Source organism: Pomacea canaliculata, linkage group LG12 (assembly GCF_003073045.1).
Source record: "Pomacea canaliculata isolate SZHN2017 linkage group LG12, ASM307304v1, whole genome shotgun sequence".
Classification (NCBI taxonomy): Eukaryota; Metazoa; Mollusca; class Gastropoda; order Architaenioglossa; family Ampullariidae; genus Pomacea; species Pomacea canaliculata.
The window spans coordinates 776906-797049 of NC_037601.1; the positions used below are offsets into that span (position 1 = coordinate 776906).

Sequence of the window (20144 nt, forward strand, 5' to 3'; positions counted from 1 at the left end):
GTTGTATTGACAGATGGGTCAGTCTCCTGGACACGGTGCCTCCACTTCTGACCAAAGGCCTTTCATATCTGGTCCATGTGAAAAGAAAAAAAAGTGAGTAGCATTTTTGTCTTCTGCTCTTTCGCATGTGAGTGGGTCATGGGCTTTGACTAGATCTATCACACTGATCAGCTGAAGCTGTTACCTCCAGTAATACACAGCAAGGACATGCATGACCTACATAAAAAGTTCTTCCTTTCTCACACACTCACACATATGTATATATACTGACATGCATATTACACAAACTGAATAAGTTGATTGGTATACTGTCACAGACTTCTATACATGATCATATTCTGTACAAGGCTAGAATATTTGAGGTATTTAGTGCTTAAAATTTACAGTGCCGGTAGAACTTTGCCTTAAGGCTTGTCTGATGTTGGGTATTGTAAATAGTTGCACAGAAGACTGTATGTGTGCATTACATATTGATAACTGAAAGAACTCTTGAGAAAACATGAAGAAAAGTACATGACGAGCTGTATTTTACAATACTTTCAGGTAGAGGCTACAGATATGGATAAGAGTGCAGGACATAATGCTGTTAGGCAGTTACTTTCATACTCTGTACAGATATACTTAAGATGCTGGTCAAGTAGACTAAAGATGTCTATAACAGTGCGTGACATAATGTGCAGATATACTAGAGACGCTGGTTTCCTGGACCATGGAAGGTCTTGATGAGAATGCAGCAATGAAGCAACCTGAGGCAGCCTTCAAGGTGCGACACCTCAAAATGGGCATCAGCCTGTCTACCGCCCTCCTTCAGTGTGACTCAACTGTGGCCATGATGCTGCTGGTGAGTTGTTTTCACTGACTGCTCTGTAGAAGCAAAGAAGGCATGAGCACAACACATTTGAATGCTAGCTCCGAGATGTAATACATTAATTGGTTGACTTCTGTACAACTTGGCAGAAGACCAAGTGTTTACATCTTGCTTCCACTTGAAGACACACACCAAAGTGCTATAGATGTCTGTAAAAAGGGAGATGATGCAGGAAGATTTGAAAGATGGCCAAGTTTTAAAGGATAACATTTTTTTAGAGGTAATCATACCATAACACCAGTGCTCCTAAAGCATCTAGAGCAGGGATGCACAACCTACGGCCCGCGAAACTTCTGCCCACAGTGCAGGAAATCGGCATGTTAGTAATAAAAGAAGACCTTGAAAAAAAGGAAGAAGAAGTATTTATCCCATGGCAGCAATGCCCAGTAAGAGTTTACAAAATAAGTTTGGATCATAGTTTTTCTACTGCTTGCTGTATTGCTCTCTCTATATATATTAGTTTATTTGTATTTCTTTGTTCTTTATTCAGCAGTTTTATTGACCGTGGGTGCAAATGAGTGTAATGTTTGTGTTGTAATGTCCTGCGTGAAAAATAATATCATTGCTCAACAGGTGTGTTACACTTAGCAGTCAGGCTTAAAAGAAATGTGCATGGTAAGACCTCTCCTCATTTTATGCATTTTCACTGAAGGAAGGCAAACAACATGCTGATCTCTTTTAGTTTAAAGGTTTCAGAAAACACAAGTTATATTTCTATCATTGCTGAGGGAGTTATCAAACCTTAAAATTTAATAGTCTGTGTTGCCCCTCCCCCCCTCCCTCTTCTGAAAAAAAATAATCCTAACAAGACCAAACAAACAAAATATGTGTTGGTAATGTTACCAGATACGTAACGTTCAGCACTGTCTGCTGGATCTCTTGGAGAATCCCTGCATGGCCTTCAGCATCCGACTGTTGATCCTACGTGCGCTGGATGCATCCCTGAGGTTCCCAGATGGTGTGTCCTGGTTTCTAGGCCTTCATTCAAAACAGGATGTCAACAAGAGAGCTGATGGAGTTTCATGTTACCAGCGCCTGGTGCAGCTGATGAACAAAAAGCAGGTAAAAACCTCGAAATCAGCGTCTTGCTGTTTGTTCACATGTTTGATATGAAGACCCCAACCACAGCTGACCTGGCAGCATAAAGGCTCAGGACTGTCAGGTACAGAGTAGCAAAAGTGGAGTCAGTGCTGCCTCATTGCTTAATTTAGCAGACTCACAAGTCTAGTGTACAGCATAACATTTGTCGTGCAGGTCAGTGGAATTAATCAGCACTGTAGTAATCAGTGCTTTGGCTATAGAAAGCGTGGGAATGGAGAGACTACGCAAAGTGTGAATCTTTATTTATGGCAGAGATAGTTAATTGTTTTCATGCATTAAAGTACTTCACTCAGTGCCCGTAAGTTTGTTGTAATAGTAAGATGTAAACAAATTTGTTATTGTTCTGTTGTTCTGTCAATGTAGTAGTACATGACAAGCTAAGGCTAGAACTGAGTTTGTCGTTTAGGCATGAGCTATAGACAGCGATGAGTAGGCTCGCTTGTATGAGGTCTGTTTACTCTCAGCATCTTATTCATGTTGCAGGTGGCACAGGTGATGATGGGCTACAGAGCATTAGTACGCAAGGCTAACGCATATGATACATTCATGAAACTGAGAGCTGCTATTGACCAGTAAGTTTACCATACTACACAGCGTTAGTGTGTAAGGGGAACACATTCATGAAACTGAGGGCAGCTTACATGCTTGCCGTAAACAGTCATTCTAATAGCATCCCGTGTTTACTGAAACAGGGCTGTTATGAAGGTAACTGGTGTTTGAGACAACATAGGCTTTTCTCATAGCAGCCTGTAGTCACTACTAATAGTGCTGTTCTAATAATAAATCATGTTCACCACAAACAGGATTATGTAACAGTGACATGCTTGCCACATTTGAGCATTGTAATGGTAATCATCTGTAATATGCTAGTGTTCTGGAGTCCCTGCCATCTGTAGAAGAAGATGATCCACCTCACAAGACTGGAAGTGGCGAGGAGGAAGAAGAGATGGAACATCCTGAGAGTAATCTCCCTTTAGAAGAGGAAGACGTGGATAAGATTGTGGGTTGTCTGGAAGAAATTTATCGTCTTCTTGACTGTCCTCAGATGTTGATTGTAAGTGATTTCAGTTTCTGCCTTATTTATGTGCTTGATTATATGGAAAGATGCATGAGTGAAAATTGGAGGACAGAATACTTGTTTTAGCTCTTTAACTTTGTCACAACCAGAATCTCCATTCCAGATTGTTAGAATGAGTCTAAAAATTGCTTTTGATGGTTCTTCCTTTATCTGTTATTCTTCTTTGGCTTTCCAGTCTATAAAATGCATGCCATTTTGTGATTTCAACAACAGATTTCTGCTGCCGAAAATGGCCAACTTACACCAAAAACAGAATTTTGTCCCAACAAATGATGAAAGAAAAAGTTAAACATTGCTTTGAGTCAAAATTAGGACTGGAGCTTGTTGTCAAGTGTTGTACATGTGGCTAACTGGCAGCTTTATTAGTCTCTGGTCAGCATTTACAGAATATATAATTTAATAGGGTGTTATTGTATTTCGCAGGGCTTTTTTTAAAATATTGCCTTGAAAGAAGTGTTCAACAGTACAGCTTAAAGAGAAGGCATAAGAGGGAAAATAGTTGTTTACATAGTTTTGTGCTTATTGTTCTTCTTGGTTGTAATACAAACTGGTATAAACCACTCATGAAAGAATTTCTGACTGTCCAGTGCCAGCCCACAAGCCTGTTGCCAGTGAAAACACAGATGGAGAAGATGGCAAGGCGAACTGATCTGTACCCTGCTCTCTTCAGGCTTGCTTACCACAGGTAAGTTTCCTAACAGTGTTATCTCATTGTCTCACTCATTATAGGTAATCTTGCTGACCACAGGTTCATAACAGTGCCATTTCATTATCTCACTCATTATACTCAGTCTTGCCTTGCTCACCACAGGTTCATTACAGTGTCATCTTGTTATCTCACTTATTATACTCAGACCCATCCCACTGTAAACTGCTGACCACTGTTATATCACCTTCTGGACACACCCAGTCCTCTCTTGTGTTCTCACTCATTCCGTGTCTGGCACCAACATTGACAAGGTAAATCTGTGGTCATTTGGAGAAAAACAGGTTCCAAGTTTGTCAGCAGTCCTGTAAGTTTAGCAACAGCAATTTCTATTTGTTCATGTTGTACTGATTTTGCATGATGATAAAACAAATTAAACTACATCATTTCAAATTGCAAAAATTGCATGACATTGAATATTTGTAAGTTTTTAGTACCTTATCCTGTTAGTAAATCAAACAACAGTGGAAGAAAAGTTAGTAAAATTCCAGTCAGCATGCACACCTACAGAAAAAAACAACAGAATAACCCAAAAATTCATTTCTCCTGTCACATGAAAAATAAATAAATAAGTGGTTCATCAACATCTTCATCAGTGTGATCACTGTTCTCTAAAAAGTGTTCATGTGTTCCTGTGTTCCTCACACTCAGATTCGCCAAAGTGACTCATGAACTCATCTGCAGTGTCCTCTTTCCTGAAATATTCTGTTTTATCTTCCTAACCCTCACCATCAGCCATTTGGTCAGTATTTTTTTTGGTTAAAAAGGACAATTCAGTATCTGATTCTCCCATTGGATAGCGTTAGGATCAACAACCAGATTTGTTTACTCCAAAATTTTTGCATACAAATCTCTTGTTTGGTTAATATTTGAATTAGCAATTACAGAGATTGAAAATATAGACTCCAGGTTCTCCAGTAAGGTATAATATCATGGGGTTCTGACAGGGATATGGTTCCAAAATAAAAATGGGACTCGTTTGCCATGTGGTATCTGAAAATGTGTTTTAAGGCCATCACTCATTTCTATTCTAACCTTTGAGTTTAATGACCAAGGAATACATTTTCATAAAAATGTGAAACTGCACAAAGTTGACCTTAATCACCTTTCTGGACCTTCTACTTTTGTTTGTGCGAGTTGGGAATTATTTTGGTGGCAGGTATTTTACAATAAGCTGCTTATGGAACTTCTTGCCTTAATATTTTTGCATTGTTGCCCTGTCATGCTAGGAATCCCAGTTGATAGGTTGATCAGCTGTATTGTTCATGTGAGATGTGGGGCAGGAGCCAATGGACAGGTCTTAATATTCAAGTGGAAGAAGTTTAGTTAGCCAATATGTTGTCAGAACTTTGTCTCCCATTGATAGCTGCAAAATGACAGCAGTATGTGCTTTTTCAGGCTGGATGTTTTCTTAATGTATTATTATAGTCAGATGTCATGACTGTCATGCAAGATACTATTGCTTATCACAATATTGTATCTTTCTAAAACTGTTAGACGTCATAGTTTTAAGGCCTTGAGCCTTTATTGTCCAGCACATCAGCAGGGACAGTTAACATAGAGCTACAAGTTTTGAGTCTTTGTGTTGATGTCTTTTGTGACTCACAGTCGGCTGCTGGAATGCCTGTTCGTGCTGCTATCTACGCCTGCCACTGCTTCACAGTCGGCCATTTTTGTGGCTGTGCGTTCTATAATCCGCACGCTGCTACACACCCAGGAAGGACTACTTTTCCTCAGTACTCGTCCTGACACAACCAATGGCATCATTCGCTCACTTGTTCAAATGACTGTAAGTACTTTTGTATCAGCTATCTTTTGTTTACCATCACAGTCTCTTGCTCTCATCTCTTATTGTCATCGTCATCATCATCACTGTATCACCATTATCGCTAACATTAGCACTGCTAGTGGCCTGGTGGGACTAATGCTTGACTGAAAGAATCTGTTGGTCTGAGCTTATCAAATGGAGGCCTTTACGTGACGGCCATTGACTATATTATGATTGTGACAGATATTCAGAGTGACAGGGAAGGGGGATGTCACATAATGGCCAATGTGTTAGATGGCATATTGTGATCATATGACACTGGGAAGTTACATGATCTCATGGTGTGGCGCCATACAGCTTGGCATGATGTGATGGTGTATGATGATAGTATGTGCCACAGGATGAGGCTTGTGAAGAAGCCGGTGTGGACATGGTGGCACGGCAGCTGGGGCTGGAGATGGTCTATCACCTACAGACACTGCAGTATGTTGACCAGCTCTTTGAGTATCAGAAGAAAGGTGAGTGTGTAAACCAGAAAGTGAACTTGTACAAGATTTAAATGAACTGTTCTAATCTGAAACTCTATTAGTACCAGAAAGTGAACTTGTACAAGCTTGATGTCAATTATTCTAACCTGAAACTCTATTAGTACAAAACATCGCATTGTGGAGATGCCCCATTAGATGCTGTTATCTTGGTGCTTTATTTAGTCTGCTTGTGTTGAGTGACACACAGCTGTTTCATTCTGTCAGTTGGTGAAGAGATCAACATCGATGCCTCAGAGCCACTGGGAATTCTTCACAGCCTGTACTCAATGACCTTCACACCAGGCTTGCGAGACTGTGTCATGGGCCGTCGCACCATCGCTCATGTTTTGGGCTTGGCAAACAACCTTAGTGTTTTGCTGCCATTTATCCAGCCCACTGGAGATGAGGCTCGCGATGCTGCCCTACGTAAATCAGTCTGCTGGGGATACACCAGCCAGCTCATCTCCATGATAGTTGTGTACTCAGAGGGGACACAATTAATAGAGAAGTTTGGCAGCAAGCTCCTGGCCATCAGTGAGTCTTGTGAGTATACCCTAAGTTCACATTCGGTATTTGGTGAGTAATATGTAAATCATGGTTGAATATTCTGCTTGCTACATGAATATGTCATGCCAATACAGTCTTCGGGGCAAGCAGGGGGTTCATTTTTCTTTTCTTTTTTTTTTTTTTTTTCTTTTTTTTTGTGAATTTAAGTTGTTTATTATAAAGAGCAGCTGCTGCTGGGAATAAGCTTCTGTGATGAGCTGATGAAGTGATAGAACCTGTCTGTATTGGTGTAGGTGGCAGCAACAGCAAGCTGGCAGGTCTACAAGAGTGGCTGGCACCACTCAAGAAATTGGAGGCTGCAGCGCCAGAGAAGGTGGGTGCTCTCACCGCTCTCCTCAAGACGTATGCAGAAGACGTCGGCAGCCTGCTGCCGGGATTGATCACCACATTGCGCTTTCTGCATGCACTGGCCATTCCAGCTAGCTCCTGTGGAGATGGTAGGGCTCTGTCATGTTATTTAAAGTGCTAGCTATCACACAAACTGTATTACTGTTCCTTCTGAAGCTGCTTTGATTCTTAGTACTGTCCAGTTACTCATGACTATTTTTACTCTTAGTATATTGTCTAGAGTCACGACTGTTTTCACTCTATTTTCATTCCTTCAAATGTCTACTTTCATTTCTGCAAGTATCAACATTCTTTCCTGTAAATGTCTGGGTTCACTCCTGTCACAGCGTTCATTCTAGTGATGGGCCATATTTCACATTATTATTTACTTCACTAATGTCTTATTAAAATTGACCGTTTTCATGCCAGTGAATGCCTATTTTCCATGGTAACATTCACCTATTGCATGACTTTACATCAGTATTTATATATTTTCACTCCAGTAATCATTTTGATAGTAACATTTACTTTTGTTAGAGATTTTTTTAGGCTTCTGTTGACTGCTCTTATTCTAATGTTTGAAGACGAAATAAAACAAGAAATACTACAGTTACAAAGGTCATTACAATCCAAGTTTAGCATTGTGCACCGTCTAATTTGTATATTGACATGTCAACATTTCTAATTGGTTAGAGTACACGATATTGTGGTTGGTAACCATTTTGAATGTAATTTCTGTTTCATCTTATTTATTCCTCATTTGTATTGACAACATGTTAAAGCACTGGAGGTTAGAGTTTAAAACAAGAAAGCTAACAGTGGTGTTGACAACATGAACATCTTCAGTTACTTTTGCTGTCTAGCCCCACTTTGTGCTAGAAGACAATGTTTTTTTCCTCATATATATTTTGGTCCTGTCTGTTAAATCTTTGGTGTTGTTTTGTTTTCCTCCACTGGGGCCATAATAGGAAAGAACACAAAATGCAGATGTTTATCGTAGTGCAGATGTGGGCTGCTGTTCCTGGGCTTGTTGTACTAACCCCTTTAAATAAACTTTTAAAAGAAGCTCTGTGTCTTAACTTTATCAGTAATAAAATGTTACATTTGCTTTCTTTGTTTCTGGTATCCTTTGCTCATGATTGTCAACAACTAAAGAATTAAGTTCTGGTAGTACTTCAAGAATCTTGGCAATTCTGTAAGTTGTTAATCGAGAGAATCTCTCATTCTTTTGGGTACTACTATTTGAAGAGCACTTGATGACCTAGTCCCAAGGGTCCCCTTTTCCCAGGTTTTCAAGCAGGCTGACTTGTTTTTGCAAAGTGCAGTACAACTTTGTAAAAGTAATCTCCCGTCTGTCTTGTTGCAGGCTCTTCTCTCCCCTTACACAACAAGCAAGTTCTGCTTGAACTGTTCAGTGCAGACTGCTTTCCTGTGTTTGTCAGCATCCTTCAGGTGAGATAGTGGTTTTACAAGCAAAACAGTCGTCCATCAGAAAAGTGGTAGAAAAGAATGGAATGGGCCTTTCTCTATTTTTACTTCTATTTGTGAATATTGCTTTTTTTAGAAGATCTAGTTTTAGAGGCTGTCATTTTTATTTGCCTTGGTTTGTCTCATAAGTGGACATATTTTGTTTAAATGAGAGGACTCACAGCCAAGCCTTTTTGTTATTGATTTATGTTTGTTATTTATTTATTTCTGTTTGTTATTTGCAAAAGAAACTGAGTGAAATACAACTGAAGCCCTGGCAGTTAGGGGCACCTCAGTCACTGGACCGCTGGACTGTCTTCTTTGCTGCTGTCACTCCTGCGCTGGCCATTGTACGCACCACACTCTCTCTGATTATTCAGGCTCGTGGATCAGAGGTTTGTTTTACCTGGATCAGCTGCCCACATTGTCATGATGATGCAGTTCTTTCCCATCTATTTTGACCACACAATAACTCATTCTTGCATGTTAGTGACTGGTTTAGTATTTGACCCTATGTCCAGCATTTATACAGTGATGCAGCATTATCTGCTCCTCCTTTACATAGTAAAGAAGCTTGACCACGATTGTGATCATAAAGATCAACAGTTTAAAGTTATCAGCAAACAAACAAACAAACAAACAAACAAACAAACAAAAAAAAGGTAGTGAGCAAGGAAACAGCTTCACACGAGGACTGGGAGACCGGCAACAAGTGAAGCTCAAATAATAGGCACAGTAAAAAGAGATCAACATAAAGGCAAACAAATGCAGACAGCTTTCCTTCTCAAGCTGGTAGTGCAAAGGAACATCATTCTTAATTTCAAATGTTTTCTTTTCTACTCCTTTATTAATGATGACAATAGCTGGTCAAGGTAAACAAAAGAACATAGTGGTAAACAACAGTCGCCACCCCCAAAGTCTACAACCCCAGGATACAAATGCAGTTTTCTTTATGTAGGTTTTGTTGGTTTTTTAACATGTTGGTTTTTTGCTGCTTGTTTCAGTTCAAAGACCTCACCGTTCTGTCTACGCTGCTTGAGCTTCACACTGTGGTGTGTGCTGTGCCCAGTTCTTCACTGTACAGCAACCATATCCTGCAGGTCAGTCACTCTATGTCTGTCTTTCTCTCTCTTTCACACACACACATGCACTTGTATAAGCACATGTGCCTGCACACGGCATCTGTTATGGGTTAGTACAGAAAAAAATTGCTTTTTATATACATAACATTTTTTAGTAAAGGCTTGCCTATGATATGTATAAACTGGTCACATCAGTATTTGAAATCTATCCATGATACATGTAAAATGATCAAACATTAGTTGGAACTACATTATTTTGAAGCTGTCCAGGTAAAGGGCTATTACATGAAAGCCACACTAGCATGTGGTGAAAACGTGCATTGACTGTGACCTTCAGTCATATCACAAGTTGCAGTCTTCACCAGTCATGTGCCATTTTCACCATTTTCATATTTTCACAATGCTTTTCACAGGGAACTAAACAGCAGTGCACATAGTACTTCAGTAATAAACTAAAGACAGTGCTGACATCTTGTAGCAAGCACTTGTGAGCTTTGAGCTTCAGTTGATGTTTGACAGGTTTGCCTTTAAGACTTGTGACTAATGGCTTGTGAACGTCTCAAGAAAACTTTGAGTGTATTGGTTAGTTATTCTGGTACATTTGTGTGGCAGATCCAGAGAGACATTGTAGATGCACTGATGGCCTTTACCCAGCCAAGCTTCAGCACCCAGGGAGAGGAAGGTAGACATCATTTTGTTGTCTTGTCTATTCGTTCCTGTCACATTGGTAATTTTTGTTTGTTGTTGAGCGCATTTGTTGTCTGTTGCATCTCTTGCAGCCCTCAGCAGCAGTCTGTGGACACTGATGATGAAGGAACTGCTGCGCTACCCTCTCAAGTCCCCGTATGTCTACATGAGTGGTCTTCTTCTGCTGTCAGAGTTAGTTCCCCTACCATTTCCTCTTCTCACAAAAGAGGTAGGAGGTGTTTAATTGAGAAGTAAATATCTACAACTGTTTCGGCGTATCAACAAGTGCATGTGCTGTACTGAAATCTTGCTTTAAAGTTTCTAACCACCATATAACAGTCTTAAAGGCTGAATGTTTAGCTTATGAGGGAAAGAATTGTTCAGCCTGAGAGAAAGATGAGGAACATCGGCTACCCTAGTAGCTTAGCTAATTGCTGCCATCCGGCCAGACAAGTACCCTCTCCTCCCTCCACCAGGTTAAATCCATTCTTTCTTGCCAGCCTTTAACCCAATGGCTTCATGACTTTGAACGTCATGGGAATTTTAAGAATCTTCAAAACAAATGATGAAAAAGAAATTTGATGGGAAGATAAATAAAAACTATAAATTAAGAGTAAGCAGAAATAAACTGTTCCTTCAAATCAACATCTTCATGCTCCATGTAACACCATTCTAAAAATAGTTCACTTAGTTAAATGATTGTTTTTTTAAAAGTGTTGTTTTGATTGAAGTATTGCATATACATGATCAGCACAGTGCGTTTAGCTGCTGAAGGCACTGTACATATTTATAAACTGTGATGAGAATGTGCTAATCAGGAAATATTATAGAATTGATAGTTACCTACGTCAGTAAATTGTTTTTCATAAAGGTTTTTCCTTTAGATATTAGTACTTAGCAGGTACATGTGATAATCTGCCTTTTTCCTTTTGAAAGTAGTGTATTTATGTGATGCTTTCTGTTCCTGTAAGTATATCTTCAGCCCACAGTATCTAGTGTTGCTTCTTGTAACAGTGTAATGGCACAACGGTTAGTGTCTGTCACCAGTACAGTGAGGGTTGGCTGTCCTGGGTTCAGCTCTCGTCTCGGGCACGCTGTTCTTTCTCTGCATGTGTTTACAGGGCTGACTGCCTTGCCATGATATAGTCTTAGCTGCTTACAGCATAAAACACCAATTCCCCCCACACACACACACACTCCCCCTGTAACAGTGTGAGTACATTTTCAGCCCACAGTATCTAGTGTTTGTATGGAATAATCTAAATCTCGCACTGTGTTTCTGTCAGCCTTTGTCAGAGGACGAGGTGGCACTAGCAGTCAACACACGCAAACTGTGGAGTGCACACCTGCATCCTCTCATGCCTGATGTCCACAATCTTATTGGCCTACTGGCAGGTGAGTGTCTTACAAAGTGGTGTTTGATAGAGAGGCTAATTTGATGTGTTACAATCTTGTGTACATTTTGTCACCTGCATGTCAGGGACATAGTAGACCTGGGCCAGACTGCATCTTGTACAGTCTCGCAAGCTTTGTGGCAGTGGCTTCTGATGTAGAAGTAAGAATGTGATCTCCGCAGCTTTTATGTCATCAATTAGTTATCATGGGCTGGGAGATGTCTGAAGTATGAGTAGTGGCCATGTAGTGCCTTGTGTCAGATGTGTGTGCATTCTGTTGCCTCATACAAGAATTACTATTCATAACTCTTTACTGAGCATCTCGTCCACCCATCATGATGCATGATGAATGATTTATGATAAACACACCATGCAAGATACTGGCAGTCCTCAATAGGCTGACATTTAATTAGTCCAGTGATTAGCTCATAAGTAATGTATATAGTGAGGTATCTTTGATAATCCAGCACTGTGAAGTTTGTGATGATAGGAGATGCACGCTGATATTATATCAGTGGCTGTTGTGTTGTTTATATTTTGGATTGCACTGATATCTGAATGTAACAGGAACTGGTTGTCAGCCCTTATTGTGTCTACTGAGACGAGTGTGCTGGCAGATTGCAGATTTAGCTGCCCCTTCAGCTACAATGATTGCCAGGTAAGTGGCTATCACTGACTGCAGACCATGTAGCTGTGTCTTCTAAATAAAGACGAAAATTTTAATTAATATTAATTTACATTTATGTCAAAGTACATTAACCCTCTGTGCATGACCCAAAAGTATAAGTACTAAAGACCGGCTAATAACTGAAGACTGTGAAGACAACAGTGGGTGAAGTTTATTTTTATTATTGCTGCTCTCAGGTAAACATTAGTAAAACTTACTGCTACTTCCAACTCAACTCTTTCTGTGGAGGCTTAAAGCAGACGACTTCTTGAATACATTTTCACTAGCAGCATGTGAAACCCTTTGTTTAACGATTGACAAAGTCCTTTTTATAAATGTACAACTTTTTAAATGTTGCCTCAGATGTTTGCTGGACATCTACCTGGATCAACGAACAAATGACGGAACGGAGGAAGAGAAGAAAGAAGGAGAGAAAGACGGTCCTGGCAGGGATGACAGTGACACACAGTTGCCGTTGACAACCAAAATTCTTGGCCTAATCTCATACCTGCTTTCACAACCAGGCATCAAGTCAGCAATGCTTGAACTGATAGGCAGTGGGTGAGGATACTTCAGGGTTTGTTTCTTTTCTTTGAAAGCCATCTATGGTTGGTTGGCTTTGAATGGCTTAGGTGATAAAGAGATCCATAGTTGGCTTTGACATTTTCACTGATAACATGCTAGAAGAATGATGACTTCAAAAAGCTCAGCTTCTGCTTGCCTTGAAATTTATCACAGATGCATTTGCATTGTCAAAGCCTTTGTTTTGGTGTTTTAATTTAACCTCACCTGGCTGTACAGTCATATTTCTGTGCATGTACTAGGTCAGCAGAAGACAAGTACAGGAGTGTGCTGCCATCTGTGGTGCAGACAATGAACACCGTGTCCTCCCGGCTCCAGCATGTGCAAGCACAGGAAGCGTGTGTTGTGGGTTGTCTTGTGCTCTTGACCAACTTTTTGTGAATATATGGATCTGTGAATCCGACTAACTTTGTGTGCATGATATGTGGGGCTCTGTTTTTGACCAATATGACTCGTGCAGTTCTGTGCTATAATTGCTACTGATGATGCTAGCAAACACGCTGGGTTAGCCACATTTGGCAAAGATTAAAGATTTGGAAAACAAACATAATTAATGTGTGAGAACAATATTACAAATATCATAGCAAATTGTGTGTATTTGCAGTCAGTGCTACAGAGTCTTTGTGATCAGGAGATCACGCTGGTGGCCAGTGACAGTAACATGCCCTTACTGGAACAGGTGAGAAATGTGTCGTTGAACAATCGGCTGTCTTACATATTTCTGTGATGTGCTTACAGGATGCCTACTATGTAACTTGCTGTGCATCAACTGTCAGAGTGATTGAGGCAATGAGGAAGCAATAAATCATTGTAATAGCTTAATAATTTCAGTGAAAGATCATAGAATGTAATATTCTGGGATGTATGAGTATCAGGAGAGCAGGAAATGTCAAATATGTGCATCAAGGAACAAGAGAGATAAGCTTTGCTGTTTGTGTGACAGCTGGCCTGCACTCTTCCTGAGAAGGAGCTGATGGTACCGATTGTTACGGCACTGCTGGAGCACATCAGCAACCCCAGTCACAGCTACGCTTCCCTGCTGCCTTGTGTACGCACTCTGGTCATGTTGACTGAACATGACTATGGCTTTTACCATCTCAAGATGTCAGTATTTATCATCTTGTCTGCTGATGGATATGCTTGAAAGTGTTTGTGTGTGTGTGTCTGCCCACTTATGTACGGGATTGCGTGCGCTGTTGGATGAATGCATAAACATATATGCATTGAGATACCTACAGCAGGAATGGGTTGTATGGTAGTGGACCTTCATTGTCATTTAATGTAGTTATATATCACTCGACCACTACATTAAGTTCATGCTTTGAGTTCTGTTTTAGTTTTGAATACGAATGTTTTGCTCTGGTACTATTCCATAATTTTTTGTGATTGTCATGAATGTATCATATGACAATGAGCTGAGCGATTAAGTGAGCACATTCACTCAATATTCATACAGTGTTGGTGAACGTATCAATTTGAAATGAGTCGATATAGCTTGTGTCACAGTATCCTTTTGTACTTGTGACTAGGGGCTTGGAGGCCAATCCTAGTGCTGTACAGTGTGTGCTGAGACGTATCAATAACACCTTCAGCAAGGACAGCTCCGACTGCCTGTCCACGCTGTCAGCCATGTTGGAGCTGCTGCGTCTGCTGGTGACAGTAGAGAACACAGATGAAGGTTTGAGCATGACACGAACACGAGTGTTGTCTAAACAGCAGCTGTGTACCATCCTTGACTGGGGGCCTGGCCGTCAGCACTCTCTTCATGATCTGCAGGTCAGTGGACCATGTGAGAATGAACAGTCAGGGTTATGTCTGGCATTGGTTACATTCAGTTAACAGCTTGTACACACTGCATCTTTCTTGCTTACAGGTTGTGGGAGAGTGAAAGGAACTTGTTAATGAGTGTATGTGGACCTACCTACTAAAATGACTTCATGTATTCCACCTCATGTGCCCACCTGAAATTAGCCGTGTTTGAAGGCTTGCACTTTAGGAACGTGGGTCATTCGTCATTTTGGGAACTGATATTTTTATTGAATAGTTTAATAAACCCAATCATTTCAGATAAAGTGCACTCCGGTAAATGCTGATAGCTCTTTCTGAAACATGTAATCCATTTTTAATGAGGCAGCAAAGACATCTTTCTGAAGTGGTATTCTTAACAAGGTCAAGACTAAATGTACAGTATAACAACAGCAATGAAAAATGGGCTGAAGAAGGGACGTTGAATAAATGTACAGAAAGAGAATGTGATGGCAGAACCATATGATGCAACAAATGTGAGGGCGAGATTTTCTTAAACAATTTTCATTTGAGACAGTGAAAAACACCTAAACATTTAGAAACACAATAAACATACAGCATATAAATGCTGAAATATAAGGTCCAGGAAGAAGGCCCTGACTTAAAAACGCATGTAAGATTATATATTTTATGTCTTATAGATCTTAAAGCATGCATGGTTGATGGTATACATATATCATTATATAGATTGTTTTTACCGCTCATTAAAATGTTGATCTGAAGAATAGAAGACTTTAGCAATGAGTAGATCTGAACAAGGAGTATCTTTTTTTTTTGGGGGGGGGGGGGGCTGTAAAACATTGATTTTCTATCACACTGGTTTATATTTCTTATTCCAAAAATAGATACTTTCAGGATTCACTCTGACTTGTCCTATTGACCATCATTTCACAGATGTTTATGTTGAGAAAATGGAAAAGAACAGTGTACACAAATACATTTGGTACATAGACATGAATAACATTGTAACCGAAACTAGTTTGTAATGGATGTGACAGCAGAAACTTGCATGATGTATATGATGATGGCAGGAATCTGTATGATGTATGTGATGGCAGGAAATGTCAAAAGAAGACGAGACCCTGGAGAGCCTTTCAGAGAGCATTACCTCCCTGGTGGCACTACTTAAGGAAGGGGAGGCAAGTGCGGGAACAGGTAAATACAGGGTTAAGTAGGAGTGCTCCTATAGTGCACAAAGCCACCAATGACCCCTACACCCAAAACAAAACTTGAGCAAGAGGGCACCTGTTACTGAAGTTTAAATGGCCAGTCTAAAATCAGTGTTAGTCTTCACTACTGTAGCCAGTCACTGAAGCAGGAAATGACAGCTCTAAATGTTTTTTCTGTCATCTTGTAGTCGCCGAGTCATGGGAAGTAACTCTACCACCATGCCGATCCCTACTGGAGTTGTTCAGCCAGCGGAGTGTTTACTCACTAACAGACACTGATGATGATCGACTGAGCGTCAACTGCTGGCTGGCTAACCCAGCATTGGATGAACCTGACGCTGAGCCAGAAGTCATCAAGTGCGACCTGTTGGCATGGTGCCAGCGTTACCTATCAGACTTTGACCTTCAGGAAGAGCTGAAAAAGGATGCCGAGGAGCGACAAGAAGACATTGTGAGGCCTAAGCGACCCAGGTTTGCCAGTGTTTTGATCCTGAGCCTTATAAAGTTGAAGGGAAAACTGACATCAAATAATAACATGGAAAGCAATAGCTTGAATGCACACTTATCTTGATAAATAGAACTAAACCGTTGCTTAGAGCTTTTACAAAACCCCATTTTTTTTCTTCCCAATTTTTAGAGATCGCCGCAAGTCACAAGAAGTGATAAACATTAATAGAGGACGTCCTGGAAAGAAGCCATTTGGTAAGCAGTTTTTGAATGTTTTAAGTGTTATTATGTTTGCTGTTTACCACCTTGGCAGGAATTGTTATTTGTGTGGACAGTTACTGGAAACAAATCAGCATATTGCAGTGGTTGCATCATTTTGAAATATTCATGCAGAGCACATTCTTGCATTTCTTTTTTCTACTGTCCCAAATAACATGACTATATGGAGCTGTCCTGACTAGCTACAGTCAGACCTCGATAAGTCGACCTTCCCTAAGTCGAAAACCTCCCTATATTGAATTAATTGTTAGTTCCCGGCCAAATTCTTTAAGAATAAGACCAATGTATTGTACATCTCCTTAACTCGAAGATTTTTTTTGGCTTTCAACCTCCGCTAGTCTAATTTTGAGTCATCACCAGACAGACGCAACTATGTCTCAAACTGTTCCAAACTATGTTCCAAACTGTCTCAAGAAAGACGCTTTTACCCCATTTTCCTTTCATCTTTGTCAGTCTCTTATCGGGACGAGCACTGAATAGAGCTCGTGTCGGTGTGGTTGTTCCCGTGCGGTACGTGCCGCGGAAATGGCAAGTGGTGAGCGTCAGCTGAAAACGTTGTCAATCGCAGAAAAAGTTAGTCATTGGAGCCGTCGAAAAGGGCAACAAGAAGAAAGTGGAAATTGCGAAGCAATTCGGCATCCCACAAGTACGCTGCCCACTTTTATGAAAGAGAAGATTTTGAAACTCTACAGTGAGAAGTCATGTGGCCATCAGAAAATGATGAGAGAGTGTGAGTATCCCGACATTGAACAATGCGTTTTGAAGTGGTTAGTGCACGTGATAGATAGGAACGTTCCTACTGACGGAAAGCTTTTGCAAGCAAAAGCAGAAGAATTTGCAAAATGGTGGGCCATTTTGAATATAAAGCCAGCAATGGTTGTTTGGACAAATTCAAGTAAAGACACGGAATTGTGTTTAAAACGCTATGCGGCGAAAGTGCGCAAGTGCCAGAAGATTGCAGTCACTGGAAACAGACACTGCCAGAAATTGTTGAAGGTTACAGTCCTGATGACATCTTCAGTGCAGACGAAACCAGTTTATTCTTCAAATACACTCCTGACAAAACAATGACTTTTAAAGTAGAATCTTGCCACGGCGGGGGAAAAAAGTAAGGAGCGCGTGACTCTTCTTTTGGGTGCAAACATGAGTGAGTCAGAGAAGTTGCCCGCATTGTTGATTGGGAAATCAATGAAACCCAGATGCTTCAAAAGTGTGAAAACCTTACCCATGCATTACGAGGCCAATAAGAAAGTTTGGATGACATCAGAGCTTTTCTGCAAGTGGCTGAAGAAAGTGGATGCAGCAATAGTCCGGAAGAAAGGAAGAATCATCCTTTTCATCGACAGTTGCACAGCACATGACCAGATCCCTATCATGAAAGCTATGACAAGTTTTTGCCTCCGAACACGACATCTAAGCTTCAACCTTTCGACCAGGGCATCATTATTATCAAGTTGCGATACCGCAAACTCATCGTCAGAAAATTGCCGCGGGATACCGAAGACAAACGCCCACTTGGAATTGACTTGCTAGAAGCTATGTATATGGCCCGGAAAGCTTGGGATGAAGTTCAAAAAGAAACAACCAAAAACTACTTCAAAAAAGTCGGTTTTGGACAGCAAACCGTTGATGATTCAGGGGGCTTTGAGGGAATGCAAATGAAAACAGACGACGCACTTGCAAGCCCCAAAGAATGGTCTACGGTTCTCACAGCTACAGGCGCCAATAAGGAAGTGTCCTTTCAAGACTTTCTCCAAGTTGACAGTGCGGTGAATGTTTGTGGAGAACTAACGGACGCTGACATTGCTGAGGTGGCAAACGAGGAGGGGGGGGGGATTGTGTTTTACGCCGTGCCAGCAGCTAAGGCTATATTACGCAAGCAGCCAGCCCTGTAAACAGATGCCACGTGCAGAGAAAGAACAGCGTGCCCGAGACGAGAAATGAACTCTGGGCAGCCAACCTTCACTGTATTGGTGACAGGCGCTAACCGTTGCGCCACTGGACCGCTGTGGCAAACGAGGAACAAAAGGAAGATGAGAGTGGAGATGAGGAAGACGACAAGGATGGTGATACACATCCTGCCCACAGCGGAAAAGAAGCGAGGCAGGCTATTGAGACACTGCGCAGATCCTTGGAATCTACGCCGAATCCCGAGGACAATGTGTTCCGGTCCACTGACGAGATTGAGAAGATTTTAGAGCGAGATGCGTCGGCAGATCGACGCCAAACAAAGTTAACAGACTTTTTTCTTTAAAGGTAAGCTGTTTGATTGTACTATTCGATAGTACAGTACTACATTAATCTGTATAAAATAATATAATATAATAAACGGTTATAATACAGTAATTAATCCGGGAAAACATTGTCCTTCATTAACCTGCGTCTATTATGCTATTTTCCCTAACTCGAAAACTCCGTAAGTCATTTTTTTCTGGTCCCTTTGAGTTCGACTTATCGAGGTCTGACCGTAGCACAATTCCAGCTATCCGCTTGCTTGGTCAAACCTGACCAATAAATAGGGAGAACAAAAATTTCACAAACCCCCTTCCCAGTCAGTGAGCTTTCTTGCACCAATTTTTCGACTGGCTTCTTGCCGTAAAGACGTGTTTCTGTGATCTCGTGACAAGCCATGTGAAGTCTCCTGCTATCCAATATGTTCACTGTAATGAATGCATGTTCTGTTCTGAAATTTACCTTGTGAAGTTTGCTGTGCTGAAATTGAGGTGGTTAGGATAGCTCTCCATATAGTCATGTCATCTTGTAAGTACTCAAAGAAAAAAATTTTACCATAAAAAATGGTATTTGCACGTAAAGCTATCCAGTCCAATGCTAGTCAACTGCAGTTTAGGCAAGAACTAGAAAAAACGTTTTAGATAAGTGATTATTAGACTAGAGTGATGTGCTTAGTGATATGATTTAAATCTGATCAACAGTTGCCCCTATGCGTGGGCGAGGCATTATGACACAAGGAATGGTGTCAGGGCGTGGGCACGACCTTTTCCGATCTCGTCCTCCCAACACCAGTCGTCCTCCATCCATGCACGTTGACGACTTTGTCAAACTAGAAAATCGCCACACAATACAGATGCAGCAGCCACCTTTACAACTGCCTGTTTGCGTCCCTCCACCAATGCATCGTGATAAGGTGAGAAATGTGTAATGCTTGGAGCTATTCCTTACCCAATGAAACAGTAATAAGCAGCCGTCACATTTTAAAGTTAAGTGACAGTTGGAGATGTGAAAAATTGCTGCATGAGATAACACCATGTTACTACTATTTAGGATTTCTGCTATCCCAAAATACCAGCATATCAGTCGTGTGATCTTTAGGATGTTTCAAGAGGCCGTGGTCAGGGTGGTATGGACAGAGGCCGAGGAGCTTTCTCACCCAGGGGCCGGTTTTTCACTCCACCTGCAAACTACCCACGCAGAGAAGAAAATCCTCATGGAGGGCACAGTCCCCAGATATTTGCAAGTATGTAATGTCTGCAACAGGCCAGCATGGACAAAGAATGTGTCTGAGGATATAGTGCTAGAAATGTTAAATGTACTGTAGTCATGGATCATTGCAGTAGCTTGTCTTTAGAAAGGTGTGGATGAGGATGCTAATGCTATAGGTACT

General features: G+C 40.9%; 1 protein-coding gene across 3 annotated transcripts in view; it reads left to right on the top strand.

The window, feature by feature from the left end:
* The window catches only part of LOC112576484 (protein virilizer homolog), a 31381-nt gene that overhangs the window by 9760 nt on the left and 1477 nt on the right, over positions 1-20144 (top strand). For 2 of the 3 annotated variants that reach the window (XM_025258947.1, XM_025258948.1), the window contains exons 11-37: positions 14-93; positions 681-841; positions 1715-1930; positions 2453-2541; positions 2840-3023; positions 3635-3732; positions 5362-5542; positions 5910-6039; positions 6274-6591; positions 6849-7052; positions 8309-8394; positions 8658-8804; positions 9414-9509; positions 10104-10173; positions 10271-10407; positions 11465-11573; positions 12140-12230; positions 12603-12800; positions 13064-13166; positions 13426-13500; positions 13765-13925; positions 14351-14597; positions 15686-15782; positions 15985-16267; positions 16434-16498; positions 19456-19667; positions 19853-19997. In XM_025258947.1, the coding sequence (XP_025114732.1) occupies positions 14-93; positions 681-841; positions 1715-1930; positions 2453-2541; positions 2840-3023; positions 3635-3732; positions 5362-5542; positions 5910-6039; positions 6274-6591; positions 6849-7052; positions 8309-8394; positions 8658-8804; positions 9414-9509; positions 10104-10173; positions 10271-10407; positions 11465-11573; positions 12140-12230; positions 12603-12800; positions 13064-13166; positions 13426-13500; positions 13765-13925; positions 14351-14597; positions 15686-15782; positions 15985-16267; positions 16434-16498; positions 19456-19667; positions 19853-19997 (3983 nt within the window). The remainder of the gene's footprint in view (positions 1-13; positions 94-680; positions 842-1714; positions 1931-2452; positions 2542-2839; positions 3024-3634; positions 3733-5361; positions 5543-5909; positions 6040-6273; positions 6592-6848; positions 7053-8308; positions 8395-8657; positions 8805-9413; positions 9510-10103; positions 10174-10270; positions 10408-11464; positions 11574-12139; positions 12231-12602; positions 12801-13063; positions 13167-13425; positions 13501-13764; positions 13926-14350; positions 14598-15685; positions 15783-15984; positions 16268-16433; positions 16499-19455; positions 19668-19852; positions 19998-20144) is intronic. The other variant, XM_025258949.1, reaches the window with a different exon arrangement.